Genomic DNA, 23,714 nt, shown 5'->3' with positions numbered 1-23,714 from the left:
GATCTGGGGCTTCAAAACCATCAGGAAATCACAGCCTCATGAACTTCTTTTGCTCATGCACTAACAATTCACAACACCATGCATTTTTCCAGTGCTCTTTTCTCTTTTTGGCAAGACTAGTATTCTCAAATGAGGCAACTTCTCATTTTCTCTGGAGGTATTCTGACTTTAACTCTTCTCTTCCCTCCACCCCTACATACCTTGAAAGTGCCCTCCCAAACAAATAATGAGGAGATATAACTGAACAAGACTAGAGGATACAATGACTGTCACACAATCTGCTTATAGTATTATGCATTCGGAACGCATTTATTACAAGTCCTTCCTGCGTACTAGCTAGCTCATATTTTTGTATGTGTCATAATTTAATTTCAGAATGAAAAAGGTAACACATTTTCTTATCACATGAGTATAATGCTTGTGTCAGCAGCAACATCCATGATAACCATGAAGTCTTCTTCAAGCAAGTTAACCCCCTCACATTGCGGGACTTCCACTGATTACTGTAGATGGCCATGCTGCAACTTGATGTGTTTCTATGCTTTTCAGTGAAACAAAGTTTTATAAAATAAATGCCATAAACATATTTTGCTAATAATTAAATGCAAGCCCCTTCTCACAACGTTCTAGTACATTGTTCTTTCAGTCCCCTGCACATTGGTGTAAATAACAAGCATGTAGCCAAATTTGTAAGATTAAGGCAGACTTGGTTTAGCTCTTTTTCTAATATAAATAAGTCATCCATCTTTTCCCCATTTTAAATAAACGACAGCAAAGGGATACTTGACCAAGTTTTATTCCCTGACAGTATGGGTTGTTGATGATCTTCTACCTCTCAAAGCACCAGAGCAGAGGTCTGGAAAATCAGTTAAATTGCTCTCAAGTGTCCTAATTTGATATCCTTTTTAAATGGTTTTAAATGTTGTGGTGACTGAAAGCAAATTTGGAATAAGGACACTAAATAAATGCTTTCCTCTTAGGAAATGGTTCAGGGGCCAGAAAGAGGTACCAGAAAGAACTTTTTTTTTTTTTTTTTTTTTTGCAGAATTAGGGTAAAACCTAGAGTATAATACCTAGTTTAGAAGGTATTTCTAAAGCCAGAAAAACACTAAACTCACAAGATAACCAACTGTTAGGTAGTGGTTGTCGGCAAGGTTTGCGGGGGAGGGAAGAGAAAGAGGCCAGTTACACCTAGGAGATAAAGAATCATGATTTCCTGCAGTTTCAGCTCAGTTTGGGTTTTGTCTTCTTCTGCCCCACACTCTTTACTGTATCACTATATCCCAGAAAGGCTCTCGAATGAGTTTCTCCCCATCAACAACTTTAGCAACTGTTACCCAATATGCCAGTGTTCCTCTTTCGGTTTCCCCCAACCTCCCACTCCCGGGAAGAGAAGGGAACCGCACAACCTGGGAGCCTGATGACACTGTCCTTTCTGCCTCTGATGAAACCATCCCACAAGTGACACTATGAAGCTCAAGTAAAGCTGTGGCCGACGCTGCGTCTTACGAAACCAGGCCAGGGAAATTCTGCCTTATATGCCGGGAATCCCCAGGGGAATCTCTAGAAGCGAGGGGACATCCCCACTGTTCTCTCTGCGGCAAGTTCGGAAAGAGCTCAGAACTGAGTCCAATGCCAGGTACAGGACGGCGAGGTGTTGCTGGGCCGGGGGCGGGGTGTGCAGAACAGACACCGAGGCGGCTCGAGTGGAGGCAGCTGGGTGGTCCTCCTCTCCGCAACCTGCACCTGCGTCTCCCAACCGCCCGGCGGCGCTTCCCTAAGCACCCCCAGCCCCTTCGCCCTGGCTGCCCCGCACCCAACCCGGGCCAGGGCGCGCGGGCCGAGCTGCCGTCCGGTTGCGGGAACCCTGGCTGAGCGTCCCGTGCGCCCCTGTCATCCCCGCGCCCGCCGCTGGAGAGCGGGCCGTGGCGGGCAGGGGCGCCGCGGACGCCGCTCGGGTCGCCCCCTCTGGGGCCAGTGCCCGGGGGCCCAGCCTGGCCCAAGGCTCCGGGTGGACGGGCGTCGCGCTCCGGGAAGCCCCCGGCGGGCGTACCTCGGATGTAGGCGCACTTGCCCTCGTCCAGCTGACTGGAGGCCGAGCCGCCCATGGCGACGGTGCGGGAGAACGCTGAGCGCCGCGGCTGCCCGGCCCAGTCCCCGGGCGGGAGAGACTGACACTCCCGTCGGCGCCCGCTGCCCGCTCCTGGAAGTTGATGCGACGGAGATCTGAGCTCTGCAATTAAAGGGCAAACTTCCTCCAAGAGGCGCGGCCTGCTGGGGCGCCTCCTCCGGGTCCGCGCCCTCTGAGGATCTGTGGGCTGGCCCGGGGCTGTCTTCCCGCCTTCGCTTCACTGGGGAGCTCCGAGGGGATGTCTGGTCTGGAAGGACTACTTCCCGCTTCTTCTCTTCGCTGCCTTCTTATTTTCACCTTGGGGTAAGAGGACAATTTCCCTAGTGACTGGAAACCTCTGTGAGCTGGAACCTTCCCCCTCACATCTCACGAGGTGGAGTTCCAGAGCTCCTTGCTTTGCACGCCCTCCTCTCCGGTACGGAAGCAACAGTTCTTCTCAAGCATAAACTAAGAACTTGTTAGAAACGCAAAATCTCCAGCACCTTTCCTCTCTACCCCTCTACACACACACACACACACACACACACACACACACACACAGAGCGCCCCAATTAGAAACTCTGGGTGTGGAGCCCAGCAATCTGTTTTCACACGCACTCCAGGTAATTCTGATGCCTGTTGACGTTTGAGAAACCAGTGGTAAACTGTCCCTTCCTGCAGCCAAGAAGTTGGACCAAGGAGGGAGTGGGGGATGAAGGAGAGAAAAGAGAGAAATAGAAAAAGCTAGGGAGAACCGAAGGCTGGGACTTGATCAGAGTCTGCTCTTCACATCTTTAGGTTCGGTTTCTCCCCTCCGCAAACTAGAAATAGTTCATTAGAAAGGGCACTTGTTCTTTTCCCACAACCACTGTTTAGCTTGGCAGCTTCTCCCAAACGAGAACCAGCTTGGTAGAAGAGTCACCACTCATTTCTTCCTATTCTTAGCAGTCAGATTTTAGAGATTCCTGTTGACTTAACCTCCAAGGTCGAATGGTCTGTTCACACAAGAACCAGGCCTGTGGAGGACTTTGAAGGCTTTTCCCTCCAAAGTTAGTTATCTAGCATTTTAGCACAAAGATTTCTCATACCTCACACCCAGTCTCTCACACCTTACGTTCCAATCCATCAGTAAATCCTTTCAAATCTGCTTTCAAAATACATCCAATATCCAACCATTTCTCATCCCCTCCACTGCTATCAACCCCATCATTTCTCACCTGGATGATTACAATAGCCTCCTAACTGGTCTCCCTCCTTCAGAGAAAAAGCCACAAAGTCTATCACAGACACTCGGAGGGACTTCCTCTCTGCCCTCATCTACCACACACTCTCCCTTCCCCTTGCTCTCTCTATTCCAGCCCTACTGGCCTTTTTGCCTCTTCTAGGACACACCAAGCTCAGGGCCTTTTTTGCACATGCTCGTTCTTCACCTAGATTTCTCTTCCCTCGGGTAATTCACATGGCTTACTCTCCAACTCTCTCACTTCATTCATATCTCTACTTAAATGCTAACACCTCCGAGAGGCTTTTCTTAACCCCCTATTTAAACACCAGCCTTCATCTCTCTGCCTCTTACCCTTTCTTATTTCTATTCATATCACCTAGCATCATCTGACATGTATTTCATTGTCTGTCTCTCCCCACTGAGATGGAAACTCCATGAGGTCAGGGACTGTCTTTGTTGATACTGTTGTTTCTTGGGGTTTTTAAAAAATTATTTCTTTTCTTTTTTATTATTATTATTTTTCTTTAAGGGCAGGGATTTTTATGTTCTCTGATATATCTTAAATGCCTAGAACAACACCTAGCACATAGTAGGTGCTCACTGGATAGCTATTGAATAAGTGAATGCGTGAAATATAAAATGTAAGAATCTGCAGTCAATGAAAGCTGTGATCTCAATGAATAAAGAGCATTTCCAGATAACTATTCAACGATTTAACAATTCAATGTTCAACTCTGTTCTCAATATTCTAGTTGGCTCTATTAAGTATATTTTCTCAGAGTAGTAATTCCTTTCATTATATAAATTGCTATAATTATCCCTCAGAATACTGTTATTGTTATTAAAGAAAACTAGTTTGGATCTCCTGCCAGAGTATAGTTTTAGCTTGTCACCTCTTATTTGGGAATACACTGAGAAAAGACTGATTATACTGATCTATCATTCTTTGCTCATTTGTAGCATTCACAGAATGAACAAGGTACAAGGAAGGACTTTGTATGGTGTAGTTATTAACAAGCTTTGTAACCAGACAGTTCCAGCTTGGAATCCTAACCTGATAGATAACTTAATAGCCATGTGACCTGGTCAAGTTTCTTAACTTACCTGTCTTAGTCTCCTTATCTGTTAAACGGAGCTAAGAACACTTACCTCATAGTATAGTCAAAATTAAATTTGACTGGGTCTGTGAAGCACTTAACATATTCCGAGGAACATAAGTGTTCAGTAAATGGAAACTAGGATTGTTATTATCAGTAAGGACAGAGTGGTCAAAAATGCAATTTTCTAGAGAAAGTGTATTTTAATTGGACCTTGAAAATCATTCATGTTACATTAAGCAAGAACTTCTGCTCCCTTTTTCCCCCAAATTAAAGCTCTTTTTCCCCAATCGGTTTACAGGAAAAATTAAGGAATTCATTATTTTAGTCATAGTATTTAATATTTGCAAATCCTATGTGGGAATCATTTTATTAATCACACACTAAAATGAGTCTCCAAGCAGTTCAATAACTTTATGAACCAGATTCAACTTCATATGATTCAAATCAGCTAGTTTAGAAAATTTCCTTTGCAATGTTAGTTTTTGTATTGCATCAGTGTTTTTGGTCTTAAAATACTCTTGAGACCATTTCTTTCAGGTAAGTTTCACATACTAAAATGATTACCTTTTTTTAACATCTTAATTGAGATATAATTCACCCATTTAAATTACCTTTTTTTAAAGGAACAAATTAGTTTAATAGACATTTAGCACGTTGAAAATGTGACTGTGTTTTGGGATTCCCTTGCATATCATAGAACTTTGAACCCCTTGTTTGCCATGTTCTCATTTGAGTTAGTGACATCTGTCTATTTGGGAATTTAACTGCCTACAGAGCAGGGACAATCTCAAACTGTGCATTTCCCCAAGTACCTTGTACTGCCCTATAATATCGGAGTAGAAACTCTGTAATTACTTGATTGACTGGTAAGTACAAACAGTAGGTCACATCAGCTGTCTAATTTAATCTTCACAAAAAACCGTTGAGGTAGGCACTATTATTATCACCATTTTACAGGTGAGGAAACTAAGATTAAGAAGTTTAAGGAACTTATCGAGGTCACCCATCACCTGGGCTTATCTGACTCCAGAGTTCATCCTCTTAACCACGATACTGCTTCTTTTATTTTGAATCTTGCTTTTGTTCATTTACATAAGTAGCCAGGTTTTACTATAGAAAAATTAGACACTACTGATAAACAAAAAGAAAAAAGCTGGAAAATTCACCCAAATCCCAACATCAATATCTTTACATAACCCCAATTACCAGTTTGATGTAGATTCCTACAAATTTACATACAAATGTATATGCAATTATAATTTATAACTATATATACATTTATTTATAATTACTTATTTATCAAAATGAAATTATATTCTATATGTATTCTGTAATCTGTATCATAATTTTTCATCTGGAATATTTCCATCTAAATATTTAGATGTAGGTCCATGATAGTTCATTGTATAAATGTAAATTAATTCACCTATCTACTAGCACTGGATGCATACCTATTTCCCTACTCCTCAATCACATTGGACATTGTCATATCTTTTATTATTTATTATTATTATTTTCATTATTCCTTTTAATATTTGGCAATTTGGGGAGTTGAAATTGGTATAACGTTCTATTGTTTAATTTTGAAATTCGTTTATTTTTTTTTTATTTTATTTTATTTTTTTTATTTTTAGAAATTTCATGTAATGTCTGAAACATTTATATTAACATATTTCCATACAAATACAAATATAAGATTTTTAGAAATTTCATGTAATGTCTGAAACATTCATATTAACATATTTCCATACAAATAACCCAATGAAAGTTTAGTATTAGTTGTTTTGTTTGTTTGTTTTTTATACTGCAGGTTCTTATTAGGCATCACTTTTATACACATCAGTGTATACATGTCAATCCCAATCACCCAATTCAGCACACCACCATCCCCACCCCACCGCAGTTTTCCCCCCTTGGTGTCCGTATGTCCGTTCTCTACATCTGTGTCTCAACTTCTGCCCTGCAAACCGGCTCATCTGTACCATTTTTCTAGGTTCCACATACATGCGTTAATATACGATATTTGTTTTTCTCTTTCTGACTTACTTCACTCTGTATGACAGTCTCTAGATCCATCCACTTCTCAACAAATGACTCAATTTCGTTCCTTTTTATGGCTAAGTAATATTCCATTGTATATATGTCCCACAACTTCTTTATCCATTCGTCTGTTGATGGGCATTTAGGTTGCTTCCATGACCTGCCTATTGTAAATAGTGCTGCAATGAACATTCGGGTGCATGTGTCTTTTTGAATTACGGTTTTCTCTGGGTATATGCCCAGTAGTGGGATTGCTGGGTCATATGGTAATTCTATTTTTAGTTTTCTAAGGAACCTCCATATTGTTCTCCATAGTGGCTGTATCAATTTACATTCCCACCAACAGTGCAAGAGGGTTCCCTTTTCTCCACACCCTCTCCAACATTTGTTGTTTGTAGATTTTCTGATGATGCCCATTCTAACAGGAGTGAGGTGATACCTCATTGTAGTTTTGATTTGCATTTCTCTAATAATTGGTGATGCTGAGCATCTTTTCATGTGCTTCGTGGCCGTCTGTATGTCTTCTTTGGAGAAATGTCTATTTAGGTCTTCTGCCCATTTTTGGATTGGGGTGTTTGTTTCTTTAATATTGAGCTGAATGAGCTGTTTATATATTTTGGAGATTAATCCTTTGTCCGTTGATTCGTTTGCAAATATTTTCTCCCATTCTGAGGGTTGTCTTTTCGTCTTGTTTATGGTTTCCTTTGCTGTGCAAAAACTTTGAAGTTTCATTAGGTCCCATTTATTTTTGTTTTTATTTCCATTACTCTAGGAGGTGGATCAAAAAACATCTTGCTGTGATTTATGTCAAAGAGTGTTCTTCCTATGTTTTCCTCTAAGAGTTTTATAGTGTCCAGTCTTACATTTAGGTCTCTAATCCATTTTGAGTTTATTTTTGTGTATGGTGTTAGGGAGTATTCTAATTTCATTCTTTTACATATAGATGTCCAGTTTTCCCAGCACCACTTATTGAAGAGACTGTCTTTTCTCCATTGTATATCTTTGCCTCCTTTGTCATAGATTAGTTGACCATAGGTGCATGGGTTAATCTCTGGGCTTTCTATCTTGTTCCATTGATCTATGTTTCTGTTTTTGTGCCAGTACCATATTGTCTTGATTACTGTAGCTTTGTAGTATAGTCTGAAGTCAGGGAGTCTGATTCCTCCAGCTCCATTTTTTTCCCTCAAGACTGCTTTGGCTATTCGGGGTCTTTTGTGTCTCCATACAAATTTTAAGATGATTTGTTCTAGCTCCGTAAAAAATGCCATTGATAATTTGATAGGGATTGCATTGAATCTGTAGATTGCTTTGGGTAGTATACTCATTTTCACAATGTTGATTCTTCCAATCCAAGAACATGGTATATCTCTCCATCTGTTGGTATCATCTTTAATTTCTTTCATCAGTGTCTTATAGTTTTCTGCATACAGGTTTTTTGTCTCCCTAGGTAGGTTTATTCCTAGGTATTTTATTCTTTTTGTTGCAGTGGTAAATGGGAGTGTTTCCATAATTTCTCTTTCAGAGTTTTCATCATTAGTGTATAGGAATGCAAGAGATTTCTGTGCATTAATTTTGTATCCTGAAACTTTACTATATTCATTAATTAGCTCTAGCAGTTTTCTAGTGGCAGTTTTAGGATTCTCTATGTATAGTATCATGTCATCCACAAACAGTGACAGTTTTACTTCTTCTTTTCCAATTTGTATTCCTTTTATTTCTTTTTCTTCTCTGATTGCCGTGGCTAGGACTTCCAGAACTATGTTGAATAATAGTGGTGAGAGTGGACGTCCTTGTCTCGTTCCTGATCTTAGAGGAAATGCTTTCAGTTTTTCACCATTGAGAATGATGTTTGCTGTGGGTTTGTCATATATGGCCTTTATTATGTTGAGGTAGGTTCCCTCTATGCCCACTTTCTGGAGAGTTTTTATCATAAATGGGTGTTGAATTTTGTCAAAAGCTTTTTCTGCATCTATTGAGATGATCATATGGTTTTTATTCTTCAATTTGTTAATATGGTGTATCACATTGATTGATTTGCGTATATTGAAGAATCCTTGCATCCCTGGGATAAATCCCACTTGATCGTGGTGTATGATCCTTTTAATGTGTTGTTGGATTCTGTTTGCTAGTATTTTGTTGAGAATTTTTGCATCTATATTCATCAGTGATATTGGTCTGTAATTTTCTTTTTTTGTAGTGTCTTTGTCTGGTTTTGGTATCAGGGTGATGGTGGCCTCATAGAATGAGTTTGGGAGTGTTCCTTCCTCTGCAATTTTTTGGAAGAGTTTGAGAAGGATAGGTGTTAGCTCTTCTCTAAATGTTTGATAGAATTCACCTGTGAAGCCATCTGGTCCTGGACTTTTGTTTGTTGGAAGATTTTTAATCACAGCTTCAATTTCCTTACTTGTGATTGGTCTGTTCGTATTTTCTGTTTCTTCCTGGTTCAGTCTTGGAAGGTTATACCTTTCTAAAAATTTGTCCATTTCTTCCAGGTTGTCCATTTTATTGGCATAGAGTTGCTTGTAGTAGTCTCTTAGGATGCTTTGTATTTCTGCGGTGTCTGTTGTAACTTCTCCTTTTTCATTTCTGATTTTATTGATTTGAGTCCTCTCCCTCTTTTTCTTCATGAGTCTGGCTAATGGCTTATCAATTTTGTTTATCTTCTCAAAGAACCAACTTTTAGTTTTATTGATCTTTGCTATTGTTTTCTTTGTTTCTATTTCACTTATTTCTGCTCTGATCTTTATGATTTCTTTCCTTTTGCTAACTTTGGGTTTTGTTTGTTCTTCTTTCTCTAGTTTCTTTAGGTGTAAGGTTAGATTGTTTACTTGAGATTTTTCTTGTTTCTTTAGGTAGGCTTGTATAGCTATAAACTTCCCTCTTAGAACTGCTTTTGCTGCATCCCATAGGTTTTGGGTCGTCGTGTTTTCATTGTCATTTGTCTGTAGGTATTTTTTGATTTCCTCTTTGATTTCTTCAGTGATCTCTTGGTTATTTAGTAACGTATTGTTTAGCCTCCATATGTTTGTCTTTTTTACGTTTTTTTCCCTGTAATTCATTTCTAATCTCATAGCGTTGTGGTCAGAAAAGATGCTTGATATGATTTCAATTTTCTTAAATTTACTGAGGCTTGATTTGTGACCCAAGATGTGATCTATCCTGGAGAATGTTCCGTGCACACTTGAGAAGAACGTGTAATCTGCTGTTTTTGGATGGAATGTCCTATATATATCAATTAAATCTATCTGGTCTATTGTGTCATTTAAAGCTTCTGTTTCCTTATTTATTTTCATTTTGGATGATCTGTCCATTGGTGAAAGTGAGGTGTTAAAGTCCCCCACTATGATTGTGTTACTGTCGATTTCCTCTTTTATAGCTGTTAGCAGTTGCCTTATGTATTGAGGTGCTCCTATGTTGGGTGCATATATATTTATAATTGTTATATCTTCTTCTTGGATTGATCCCTTGATCATTATGTAGTGTCCTTCCTTGTCTCTTGTAACATTCTTTATTTTAAAGTCTATTTTATCTGATATGAGTATAGCTCCTCCAGCTTTCTTTTGATTTCCATTTGCATGGAATATCTTTTTCCATCCCCTCACTTTCAGTCTGTATGTGTCCCTAGGTCTAAAGTGGGTCTCCTGTAGACAGCATATATATGGGTCTTGTTTTTGTATCCATTCAGCCAGTCTATGTCTTTTGGTTGGGGCATTTAATCCATTCACGTTTAAGGTAATTATTGATATGTATGTTCCTATGACCATTTTCTTAATTGTTTTGGGTTTGTTTTTGTAGGTCCTTTTCTTCTCTTGTGTTTCCCACTTAGAGAAGTTCCTTTAGCATTTGTTGTAGAGCTGGTTTGGTGGTGCTGAATTCTCTTAGCTTTTGCTTGTCTGTAAAGCTTTTGATTTCTCCATCAAATCTAAATGAGATCCTTGCCAGGTAGAGTAATCTTGGTTGTAGGTTCTTCCCTTTCATCACTTTAAGTATATCATGCCACTCCCTTCTGGCTTGTAGAGTTTCTGCTGAGAAATCAGCTGTTAACCTTATGGGAGTTCCCTTGTATGTTATTTGTCATTTTTCCCTTGCTGCTTTCAATAATTTTTCTTTGTCTTTCATTTTTGCCACTTTGATTACTATGTGTCTTGGCGTGTTTCTCCTTGGGTTTATCCTGTATGGGACTCTCTGCGCTTCCTGGACTTGGGTGGCTATTTCCTTTCCCATGTTAGGGAAGTTTTCGACTATAATCTCTTCAAATATTTTCTCTGGTCCTTTCTCTCTCTCTTCTCCTTCTGGGACCCCTATAATGCGAATGTCGTTGCGTTTAATGTTGTCCCAGAGGTCTCTTAGGCTGTCTTCATTTCTTTTCATTCTTTTTTCTTTAGTCTGTTCTGCAGCAGTGAATTCCTCCATTCTGCCTTCCAGGTCACTTATCCGTTCTTCTGCCTCAGTTATTCTGCTATTGATTCCTTCTAGTGTAGTTTTCATTTCAGTTATTGTATTGGTCATCTCTGTTTGTTTGTTCTTTAATTCTTCTAGGTCTTTGTTAATCATTTCTTGCATCTTCTCAATCTTTGCCTCCATTCTTATTCCGAGGTCCTGGATCATCTTCACTATCATTATTCTGAATTCTTTTTCTGGAAGGTTGCCTATCTCCACTTCATTTCGTTGTTTTTCTGGGGTTTTTTCTTGTTCCTTCATCTGGTACATAGCCCTCTGCCTTTTCATCTTGTCTATCTTTCCGTAACTGTGGTTTTTGGTCCACAGGCTGCAGGATTGTAGTTTTTCTTGCTTCTGCTGTCTGCCCTCTGGTGGTTGAGGCTATCTAAGAGGCTTGATGGGAGGCTCTGGTGGTGGGTAGAGCCGACTGTTGCTGTGGCGGTCAGAGCTCAGTAAAACTTTAATCCACTTGACTGTTGATGGGTGGGGCTGGGTTCCCTCCCTGTTGGTTGTTTTGCCTGAGGCAACCCAACACTGGAGCCTACCTGGGCTCTTTGGTGGGGTTAATGGCAGACTCTGGGAGGGCTCACGCCAAGGAGCACTTCCCAGAACCTCCGCTGCCAGTGTCCTTGTCCCCACGGTGAAACAGAGCCACCCCTCGCCTCTGCAGGAGACCCCCCCAACACCAGCAGGTAGGTCTGGTTCGGTCTCCCCCAGGGTCACTGCTCCTTCCCCTGGGTCCTGATGCGCACACTACTTTGTGTGTGCCCTCCAAGAGTGGGGTCTCTGTTTCCCCCAGTCCTGTCAAAGTCCTGCAATCAATTCCCACTAGGCTTCAAAGTCTGATTCTCTAGGCATTCCTCCTCCCGTTGCCAGACCCCCAGGTTGGGAAGCCTGACGTGGGGCTCAGAACCTTCACTCCAGTGGGTGGACTTCTGTGGTATAAGTGTTCGCCAGTCTCTAATTTTGAAATTCTTAACGAGAAGGTTAATTATTTTTTCCATGGATTTTCTGGCCATATGTGTTCCTTTCTGAATTGGCTATTGTTATACTTTTCCATTTTCCTATTGATTTCTTATTCTTATTGATTTGTAAGAGCTTTATGTATATTAAAGACATTTACCTGTTTAACACACACTGCAAATTAAACATATTTTGCTTATTAAAACATATTTCCTTATGTTCTTTATTGAATAATCTTCTTTGAAGGTTGTGCTAAACATAGGCAAATTGTTAAATCAATTTAATTTGTCTCTGACCCTCTCCCATCTTTACTTAACACTCTCTTCCTCTCTCCTCTTTATACAATTTCTAAAGAAGGCCTAATCTTATCAACAATATCTGTTATAGGTTGTTGTACAAAATAGGGTTAACTATTGAAAGTCATTTTATGAACTGTTTTTGTTTTTTTTAAATGAAGCTCCTTCACTTACTAACAAGATTGTTGCAGTACTCTAATATGTTCTGTCTTTTTCAGGGGTATAAGCTTTAGAAGTCCTCATTCTGATACTGACTTGCCACATGACTTGGGGAAATAGTTTTTAAGCTTTATATTTCTTTTCTTCAAATTGGGTATCTGAAAATTAAATGAGATCATATATGTAATGCACTTATTACATATGAATATGTCTAGCACATATTTAGCACTCTCTAAATGATGCTAGCATGGTAAGACCTAATAAATGAAAAGGTGTTTTACTAACTGTTTGGTTATTAATTGCTTTTATTAACATATCAATGTTAGTTCTCTTTATTCTTGTGCTTATTATAGTACCTTTAATTTGTGACCAGCAAATCACACTTTCCAGGAGGCAGGGCATTAGGATCAATTTTGAAAGGGAAAAAATGTGCCCATTAGGTTTTAATTGTATATTTGAAAGACACAAAAACCTGTTTTTGTAATACAAACTGTAGAAAATTAACTGGATAAAATCTTTTCTAGAAAGAATATGTAGAAGATGGAATCCAACTTCTTCTCATCAGTGATTCTTGAGGGGAAGTTTCAGAAGCTCCAAGGATGTGTGGAATTTTTATTAGAAAAATATATTTTTTTAATTGAGAAACATCACTTTTGCTCAACCTGCTTGTCAAATATGAATCATCACAATTTTACGTAGACTTCCAGCATTGTGCAAGACCTTAGACATAGAGTAGAAGTCAAAGTATTTTAACAGAAACTGATAAAGGCTTAAAACTAAGGATGACAAACTCTCGACCCAATGGGGCAGTTAGATGTGTATGGACCAATCTTCAAATCTGACAAAGACCAAAAGTGACCAAGGCCACAAGCGAGATGCTGGTGGCCTTGAGTCCCTACGCACAGTTCCAGCCAAGCTGCTTCCACCTCGTGAAGATGGGTTTTGTGATGGGTTACACCACGGGCATGGCGGCGGGGGCGCTCTTCAGCATCTTTTCCTGTCTCAGGATAGGAATACGGGGTCGGGGTTTGATGGGCGGTGTCAGGAAAACCATGATGCAGAGCGGCGGCACCTTTGGCACATTCATGGCCATCGGGATGGACATCTGATGCTAATCAGGGCAGTGGTTGCCCACTACATCCACCCCCTCACATCAGTCCCAGTCCGTGTACTATAATAAAACAAGTCTTTGATTTAAGCAAAAAACTTGACAAAGACCAGACCAGCATAGTTGCCCTTGTGAAATCTATAACCATATTATTGCCATAGATAAACAGATTATAGGGTTCTTCTGAAGGCAGGACTCTAAACTACCTTGTACTTGGCCAAGTTGTTAGTTTAGTACTAGTGCACAAAGAAAAGAGTGCCACCTGCTGGACCAGCAATGATACTCCCTCCCGAGCCAGGGCTACATGGCAAGGAAGACAGACACAGACTCTGATCCAAATCAAATTCATATGCTTGCCTTTAAATTAGTTTAACAGACATTTGGCATTATTCAGCTATTCCTTATAAGCTTCTTTTGCTCAGCTGACAAATGAATTGTTCTTCCAGAATAGACTTTTCCTGTCGAATATATTTGGGGGGCTAATTCAATTATTTTATATTTCAAGATTATACTTACTGCTTATAACACACAGTTTGACATTAAGTATAATCCATTTTGTAAAGCACTGTCTCTTGAATATTTCCTCTTGCAGTCTCAGTTCACTCTTTTCTTTATAATGCAAGTCACCAATACATTAATTCCCCTAGTCATGTATCAATAGTTGTGAAAAGTAATATGCCAGGGCTCTGACGTCTATTCTGGCATGCTTGAGTGGGGAGATAGGAGGAAGTATTGGCAAGGAACCCCAGGGGGATGCAGGAACAGTGGGACTGGTCCATCAAGGTGGGGATGGATATTATATCACTGATATTGTTTAGAATTCCTGTACACGATGATAAAAAAAAAAGCAAGCTGACTTAGTTTTATTATTTCTTTTCTGTTCTCTACAATGTATCTCTTATTGTCTGAACCAAGGACAGACCATTCTCACAGCATCTTCCCAATACACCGCCAAATATTTGCACTCACAAATAGTGTGAGGAGTAGGGCAGAGATGTCCAGATTTCTATGCCTTGTGTATGAAAGAATGTATCCTTCTATATTGGCATGATTTAGTGAACCTGATTAAAACTGTCTTTATCCACACTGCCTTAAGTCCTTTTCTTATTGTGACATTGTACCAAATATCAGTTCATTTATTGATAAGTTGCAAATGATAAAGCTATCATTTTAAATACCTTAAGGAGAATCAATTTAACCAGATTACATTCTCCTAAAATTCAGCTAAGATCAGCTCACTGCAGGAATAACAGTTTTGAAGGAGAAAAAGAGTAATCTAGGAGTGTGAGGACCTTTGAAATACATTTTGTTAGTTTGTTTCCAAACTGGGCCAGTCAGAATCTTGCCTAGGATTTCTCTATTGTAGCTATTGAAAAAGAACCGTTTCTTTCCCCTTGGGTTGATAAACTGGTAGGATCTGAATCCTGAGCTGCTAGTGAACATTAGTTCACCAGGAGAGCCCCTGATTGAAAGAGAAGAATCCTCTGATGACATTACATTAGTTGAGTTCTGGCTTTCCCAGTTACATGAAACAATAAATATTCCCCATTTTTGTTTAAGTAAGTTTGAATTGGATTTCTGTCTTCCTTCCCAACCAAAAGCATTTTGACCAATATATAGTGCTTTAAATATAGTGCTTGTATGCAAGATTAAAACATTATATAGCTATTTATATATAGCTCTTTATATAATTGATTAAAGCAAATATAAGTAGACATTGCTTTCTATGAGTGATCTGTAGCCTATGCCAACAAATGGCAGTTAGCACAATATATAACAATTTGCTTTTCTTTTCTTAATCATTTTTCATTCTCTACAGTTTTGAAAGTGATTTATTTTCATTCTAGACATTTGATTAATGATTGGCTCTACATATACACTAATTCCAATTCAAATTTAAAACCAGCTGGCTCAAATTTTGACAAGAGAATTAGCAGTCCTCTGCACATCTTGACCTGAATATATACAAATTTAGTTCCTTATTAATCTCTTTTTTAAAAAATTAGATTCATAAAATTCAAAATTTTAGTTTAAGTCAAGGTGCAATTAAATTTGGAAGCATGGCAGAGTTTGGATTAAAACTAAATCAGATTGGCAGGAAATCTGCAGCCTTAATGGCTATGTTTTACATCATGTTATTAAAGTTATAGCCACATAAATTATGTTACTTTATCCTAGAATTCTTGAAAATTAACTATGGTAATAGCGATAATAACTTTAACTTAAACGGAGCCCAGTGTAGATAAACTAAGCAAAATTGAGAAAACTGTTGTGAAAGTGAAGTATCAGTAGAAAATCAGCTGGAGAACAAGGATAGCATTAACCTTCTAGGTTTTCTGTTTGTTGAGACTGATGTGCTATAATCTTGATGGTGATGACTTGGCCTCCAGTGCCTAGAACGGTACCAGGCTATGGTCAGCACTCAGAAGAAGCTTGTTGAATGAATGAATGAATGAATGAATGCTCTTCATGGGACTTCCCTGGTTGTGCAGTGGGTAAGTCTCTGCGCTCCCAATGCAGGGGGCCTGGGTTAGATTCCTGGTCGGGGAACTAGATCCCGCATGCATGGTGTAACTAAGAGTCCACATGCCGCAACTAAGAAGTCCACATGCCGCAACGAAGATCCTGCATGCCACAACTAAGACCAGGAGCAGCCAAAATAAATAATTTTTTTAATTTTAAAAAAAGAATGTTCTTCAGTAGATACAAATCTTTGATGCAACAAGATTTTTCCTGTAATTACTGTAGGTTTTAAGACATAGTCATTGCAGACTGAGCCAGAAGGAATTTCAGGTATCCTTTTCTTCACGCTTCCTCATCTTAATATTGAAGGAACTGAGATCAGAAGAGGTAAAGTGACTGCCCAGAACAAAGATGGGGTAATAAATCAGTTAACAAACATTTACCGAGTACCCACTACTTGATAAATATTTGGAACTGTTTCAAATAATGGGAATACAGCAGAGCATAAGACAGCCCAAGTCTCTGCCTTCAAAAGAATTTATATTCCAGTGGAGAATGATGATTAACATGTCAATGAATAAATAAGATTTCAGTTCCTGATAAATGATGCTTTGAAAATACTAAAATAGACTATTGTGGTGGAGAATGACAGAGGGTGGGGAAAGACACAAATGATTTAGTAGATTACTCAGCACAGGACTAAGAACTCTCATGTGAGCTGAGCCCTGAATGATGAGGACACAGCCACACAAATGTAAGGAGGAAGATATTCCAAGGGCAAGTGCAAATGTCCTGAAATGGGAACAAGCTTGGTGTGCTTGATGGAAAGAAAAATAGCCACAGCGCTTCAGCTGGAATGAAGAGGGGATAAAATGGACAGAGATGAGGTTAGGTGGGCAAATACCACACACTGTAGAACCCTGAGTATCAGGAAAAGGAGTTGAGTTTTATCACACAGGGTGATGAGACACCATTTAAAAAGTTTTGAGGAGGGTGGAGGATTAACCAAGATGGCGGAGTAGAAGGACGTGCTCTCACTCCCTCTTGCGAGAGCACCAGAATCACAACTGGCTGCTGGACAATCATTGACAGGAAGACCCTGGACTTCACCAAGGAGGATACCCCACGTCCAAGGACAGAGGAGAAGCCACAGTGAGATGGTAGGAGGAGCGCAATCAGAGTAAAATCAAATCCCATAACTGCTGGGTGGGTGACTCACAGACTGGCGAACACTTATACCACAGAAGTCCACCCACTGGAGGGAAGGTTCTGAGCCCCACGTCAGGCTTCCCAACCTGGGGGTCTGGCAACGGGAGGAGGAATGCCTAGAGAATCAGACTTTGAAGCCTAGTGGGAATTGATTGCAGGACTTTGACAGGACTGGGGGAAACAGAGACCCCACTCTTGGAGGGCACACACAAAGTAGTGTGCGCATCAGGACCCAGGGGAAGGAGCAGTGACCCTGGGGGAGACCGAACCAGACCTACCTGCTGGTGTTGGGGGGGTCTCCTGCAGAGGCGAGGGGTGGCTCTGTTTCACCGTGGGGACAAGGACACTGGCAGCGGAGGTTCTGGGAAGTGCTCCTTGGCGTGAGCCCTCCCAGAGTCTGCCATTAACCCCACCAAAGAGCCCAGGTAGGCTCCAGTGTTGGGTTGCCTCAGGCAAAACAACCAACAGGGAGGGAACCCAGCCCCACCCATCAACAGTCAAGTGGATTAAAGTTTTACTGAGCTCTGACCGCCACAGCAACAGTCGGCTCTACCCACCACCAGAGCCTCCCATCAAGCCTCTTAGATAGCCTCAACCACCAGAGGGCAGACAGCAGAAGCAAGAAAAACTACAATCCTGCAGCCTGTGGACCAAAAACCACAGTTACGGAAAGATAGACAAGATGAAAAGGCAGAGGGCTATGTACCAGATGAAGGAACAAGAAAAAACCCCAGAAAAACAACGAAATGAAGTGGAGATAGGCAACCTTCCAGAAAAAGAATTCAGAATAATGATAGTGAAGATGATCCAGGACCTCGGAATAAGAATGGAGGCAAAGATTGAGAAGATGCAAGAAATGATTAACAAAGACCTAGAAGAATTAAAGAACAAACAAACAGAGATGACCAATACAATAACTGAAATGAAAACTACACTAGAAGGAATCAATAGCAGAATAACTGAGGCAGAAGAACGGATAAGTGACCTGGAAGGCAGAATGGAGGAATTCACTGCTGCAGAACAGACTAAAGAAAAAAGAATGAAAAGAAATGAAGACAGCCTAAGAGACCTCTGGGACAACATTAAACGCAACGACATTCGCATTATAGGGGTCCCAGAAGGAGAAGAGAGAGAGAAAGGACCAGAGAAAATATTTGAAGAGATTATAGTCGAAAACTTCCCTAACATGGGAAAGGAAATAGCCACCCAAGTCCAGGAAGCGCAGAGAGTCCCATACAGGATAAACCCAAGGAGAAACACGCCAAGACACATAGTAATCAAAGTGGCAAAAATGAAAGACAAAGAAAAATTATTGAAAGCAGCAAGGGAAAAATGACAAATAACATACAAGGGAACTCCCATAAGGTTAACAGCTGATTTCTCAGCAGAAACTCTACAAGCCAGAAGGGAGTGGCATGATATACTTAAAGTGATGAAAGGGAAGAACCTACAACCAAGATTACTCTACCTGGCAAGGATCTCATTTAGATTTGATGGAGAAATCAAAAGCTTTACAGACAAGCAAAAGCTAAGAGAATTCAGCACCACCAAACCAGCTCTACAACAAATGCTAAAGGAACTTCTCTAAGTGGGAAACACAAGAGAAGAAAAGGACCTACAAAAACAAACCCAAAACAATTAAGAAAATGGTCATAGGAACATACATATCAATAATTACCTTAAACGTGAATGGATTAAATGCCCCAACCAAAAGACATAGACTGGCTGAATGGATACAAAAACAAGACCCATATATATGCTGTCTACAGGAGACCCACTTTAGACCTAGGGACACATACAGACTGAAAGTGAGGGGATGGAAAAAGATATTCCATGCAAATGGAAATCAAAAGAAAGCTGGAGGAGCTATACTCATATCAGATAAAATAGACTTTAAAATAAAGAATGTTACAAGAGACAAGGAAGGACACTACATAATGATCAAGGGATCAATCCAAGAAGAAGATATAACAATTATAAATATATATGCACCCAACATAGGAGCACCTCAATACATAAGGCAACTGCTAACAGCTATAAAAGAGGAAATCGACAGTAACACAATCATAGTGGGGGACTTTAACACCTCACTTTCACCAATGGACAGATCATCCAAAATGAAAATAAATAAGGAAACAGAAGCTTTAAATGACACAATAGACCAGATAGATTTAATTGATATATATAGGACATTCCATCCAAAAACAGCAGATTACACGTTCTTCTCAAGTGTGCACGGAACATTCTCCAGGATAGATCACATCTTGGGTCACAAATCAAGCCTCAGTAAATTTAAGAAAATTGAAATCATATCAAGCATCTTTTCTGACCACAACGCTATGAGATTAGAAATGAATTACAGGGAAAAAAACGTAAAAAAGACAAACATATGGAGGCTAAACAATACGTTACTAAATAACCAAGAGATCACTGAAGAAATCAAAGAGGAAATCAAAAAATACCTACAGACAAATGACAATGAAAACACGACGACCCAAAACCTATGGGATGCAGCAAAAGCAGTTCTAAGAGGGAAGTTTATAGCTATACAAGCCTACCTAAAGAAACAAGAAAAATCTCAAGTAAACAATCTAACCTTACACCTAAAGAAACTAGAGAAAGAAGAACAAACAAAACCCAAAGTTAGCAAAAGGAAAGAAATCATAAAGATCAGAGCAGAAATAAGTGAAATAGAAACAAAGAAAACAATAGCAAAGATCAATAAAACTAAAAGTTGGTTCTTTGAGAAGATAAACAAAATTGATAAGCCATTAGCCAGACTCATGAAGAAAAAGAGGGAGAGGACTCAAATCAATAAAATCAGAAATGAAAAAGGAGAAGTTACAACAGACACCGCAGAAATACAAAGCATCCTAAGAGACTACTACAAGCAACTCTATGCCAATAAAATGGACAACCTGGAAGAAATGGACAAATTTTTAGAAAGGTATAACCTTCCAAGACTGAACCAGGAAGAAACAGAAAATACGAACAGACCAATCACAAGTAAGGAAATTGAAGCTGTGATTAAAAATCTTCCAACAAACAAAAGTCCAGGACCAGATGGCTTCACAGGTGAATTCTATCAAACATTTAGAGAAGAGCTAACACCTATCCTTCTCAAACTCTTCCAAAAAATTGCAGAGGAAGGAACACTCCCAAACTCATTCTATGAGGCCACCATCACCCTGATACCAAAACCAGACAAAGACACTACAACAAAAGAAAATTACAGACCAATATCACTGATGAATATAGATGCAAAAATCCTCAACAAAATACTAGCAAACAGAATCCAACAACACATTAAAAGGATCATACACCACGATCAAGTGGGATTTATCCCAGGGATGCAAGGATTCTTCAATATACGCAAATCAATCAATGTGATACACCATATTAACAAATTGAAGAATAAAAACCATATGATCATCTCAATAGATGCAGAAAAAGCTTTTGACAAAATTCAACACCCATTTATGATAAAAACTCTCCAGAAAGTGGGCATAGAGGGAACCTACCTCAACATAATAAAGGCCATATATGACAAACCCACAGCAAACATCATTCTCAATGGTGAAAAACTGAAAGCATTTCCTCTAAGATCAGGAACGAGACAAGGATGTCCACTCTCACCACTATTATTCAACATAGTTCTGGAAGTCCTAGCCACGGCAATCAGAGAAGAAAAAGAAATAAAAGGAATACAAATTGGAAAAGAAGAAGTAAAACTGTCACTGTTTGCGGATGACATGATACTATACATAGAGAATCCTAAAACTGCCACTAGAAAACTGCTAGAGCTAATTAATGAATATAGTAAAGTTTCAGGATACAAAATTAATGCACAGAAATCTCTTGCATTCCTATACACTAATGATGAAAAATCTGAAAGAGAAATTATGGAAACACTCCCATTTACCACTGCAACAAAAAGAATAAAATACCTAGGAATAAACCTACCTAGGGAGACAAAAGACCTGTATGCAGAAAACTATAAGACACTGATGAAAGAAATTAAAGATGATACCAACAGATGGAGAGATATACCATGTTCTTGGATTGGAAGAATCAACATTGTGAAAATGAGTATACTACCCAAAGCAATCTACAGATTCAATGCAATCCCTATCAAATTACCAATGGCATTTTTTACGGAGCTAGAACAAATCATCTTAAAATTTGTATGGAGACACAAAAGACCCCGAATAGCCAAAGCAGTCTTGAGGGAAAAAAATGGAGCTGGAGGAATCAGACTCCCTGACTTCAGACTATACTACAAAGCTACAGTAATCAAGACAATATGGTACTGGCACAAAAACAGAAACATAGATCAATGGAACAAGATAGAAAGCCCAGAGATTAACCCACGCACCTATGGTCAACTAATCTATGACAAAGGAGGCAAAGATATACAATGGAGAAAAGACAGTCTCTTCAATAAGTGGTGCTGGGAAAACTGGACATCTATATGTAAAAGAATGAAATTAGAATACTCCCTAACACCATACACAAAAATAAACTCAAAATGGATTAGAGACCTAAATGTAAGACTGGACACTGTAAAACTCTTAGAGGAAAACATAGGAAGAACACTCTTTGACATAAATCACAGCAAGATCTTTTATGATCCACCTCCTAGAGTAATGGAAATAAAAACAAAAATAAACAAATGGGACCTAATGAAACTTCAAAGTTTTTGCACAGCAAAGGAAACCATAAACAAGACGAAAAGACAACCCTCAGAATGGGAGAAAATATTTGCAAACGAATCAACGGACAAAGGATTAATCTCCAAAATATATAAACAGCTCATTCAGCTCAATATTAAAGAAACAAACACCCCAATCCAAAAATGGGCAGAAGACCTAAATAGACATTTCTCCAAAGAAGACATACAGACGGCCACGAAGCACATGAAAAGATGCTCAACATCACCAATTATTAGAGAAATGCAAATCAAAACTACAATGAGGTATCACCTCACTCCTGTTAGAATGGGCATCATCAGAAAATCTACAAACAACAAATGTTGGAGAGGGTGTGGGGAAAAGGGAACCCTCTTGCACTGTTGGTGGGAATGTAAATTGATACAGCCACTATGGAGAACAATATGGAGGTTCCTTAGAAAACTAAAAATAGAATTACCATATGACCCAGCAATCCCACTACTGGGCATATACCCAGAGAAAACCGTAATTCAAAAAGACACATGCACCCGAATGTTCATTGCAGCACTATTTACAATAGGCAGGTCATGGAAGCAACCTAAATGCCCATCAACAGACGAATGGATAAAGAAGTTGTGGGACATATATACAATGGAATATTACTTAGCCATAAAAAGGAACGAAATTGAGTCATTTGTTGAGAAGTGGATGGATCTAGAGACTGTCATACAGAGTGAAGTAAGTCAGAAAGAGAAAAACAAATATCGTATATTAACGCATGTATGTGGAACCTAGAAAAATGGTACAGATGAGCCGGTTTGCAGGGCAGAAGTTGAGACACAGATGTAGAGAATGGACATATGGACACCAAGGGGGGAAAACTGCGGTGGGGTGGGGATGGTGGTGTGCTGAATTGGGGGATTGGGATTGACATGTATACACTGATGTGTATAAAAGTGATGCCTAATAAGAACCTGCAGTATAAACAAACAAACAAACAAAACAACTAATACTAAACTTTCATTGGGTTATTTGTATGGAAATATGTTAATATAAATGTTTCAGACATTACATGAAATTTCTAAAAATCTTATATTTGTATTTGTATGGAAATATGTATGGAAATATGTTAATATAAATGTTTCAGACATTACAAAAAAAAAAAAGTTTTGAGGAGGGAAGTCATATAACCTAATTTTCATTTTAGAAAAATCACTGAGACTGCTGTGTGGAGAATGGACCAAGGTGAAAAAGAGAGGAAGCTGGAGACTGATTAGACTATCCTAGTAATCCAGGCTGGATGTTGGCCACTTGGACTAGGATGTAGCAGTGGAGAAGGGAGAGCAGTAGCCAGACTAAAGACATATTTTGTAAGTACCTATAGGACTTGCTGATAATTGCATGTGGGCAGTTGGGCAAATGAAGATGCCATTTACTGTGATGGGGAAGACTCTGGGAAGAATAAATTGGGAGGAAGGGAAAAATAATTGGTTCTGCTTTAGACATGTTACGTTTGACATTCTTATTAAACACTTAAGTGGAAATGCCAAAAGGTAATTAGATAAATAAGTCTAGACCTCAGGATAGAGGAGAAGAGGTGTGGATTTGGAAGTCATCCATAAATAGATGATATTTAAAGCGTGGCTGTAGGAGAGAGTGCAGGTAGAGAGCCTGGAGCATTGCAAGAGGTCTGCTGGAGGAAGAGGAGCCAGAAAAGGTGCTGAGAAAGCTACCAGGCCAGTCATAGGAAAATCAGAAGAGTCCGACTGCATGGACATCTACACTGGCAGCCTTAATAGGAACTGTCTCTTATCAATGTGGGCATGGGAGAATGGAGTAATGAAAGCCTGACCGAAGTGTGTTGAGGTGGAATGGGAGGCAAGGACAAAAAGGTAGCACGTTAAACTTGGCTTTCAGGAATTTTTCTGTGG

At 39.5% G+C, this 23,714-nt stretch overlaps 1 protein-coding gene and 1 pseudogene across 5 annotated transcripts in view; one reads left to right on the top strand and one right to left on the bottom strand.

The window, feature by feature from the left end:
• NIBAN1 (niban apoptosis regulator 1) overlaps positions 1–2,263 on the bottom strand; it is a 169,007-nt gene extending 166,744 nt beyond the window's left edge. For both annotated transcript variants that reach the window (XR_014266764.1, XM_082472817.1), the window contains exon 1: positions 2,054–2,263. Coding sequence is in view for 1 of the 2 variants with exons in the window: in XM_082472817.1 (XP_082328943.1) it covers positions 2,054–2,108 (55 nt within the window). In the remaining variant the exon portion in view is untranslated. The remainder of the gene's footprint in view (positions 1–2,053) is intronic.
• A 58-nt stretch (positions 2,264–2,321) lies between these two features.
• Positions 2,322–23,714, top strand: part of LOC309666366 (reactive oxygen species modulator 1 pseudogene) — a 263,646-nt pseudogene continuing 242,253 nt past the window's right edge. Inside the window, exons 1-2 of one of the 3 annotated variants that reach the window (XR_014268496.1) lie at positions 2,322–2,434; positions 12,858–14,152. The product of XR_014268496.1 is annotated as a reactive oxygen species modulator 1 pseudogene (transcript). The other 2 variants (XR_014268507.1, XR_014268518.1) reach the window with 2 other exon arrangements.

Source organism: Balaenoptera physalus (assembly GCF_965194825.1).
Source record: "Balaenoptera physalus genome assembly, chromosome: 1".
NCBI classification, from domain to species: domain Eukaryota; kingdom Metazoa; phylum Chordata; class Mammalia; order Artiodactyla; family Balaenopteridae; genus Balaenoptera; species Balaenoptera physalus.
The sequence above is the reverse complement of the archived record's forward strand: the minus strand, read 5'-3'. Positions and strand labels throughout refer to the sequence as shown.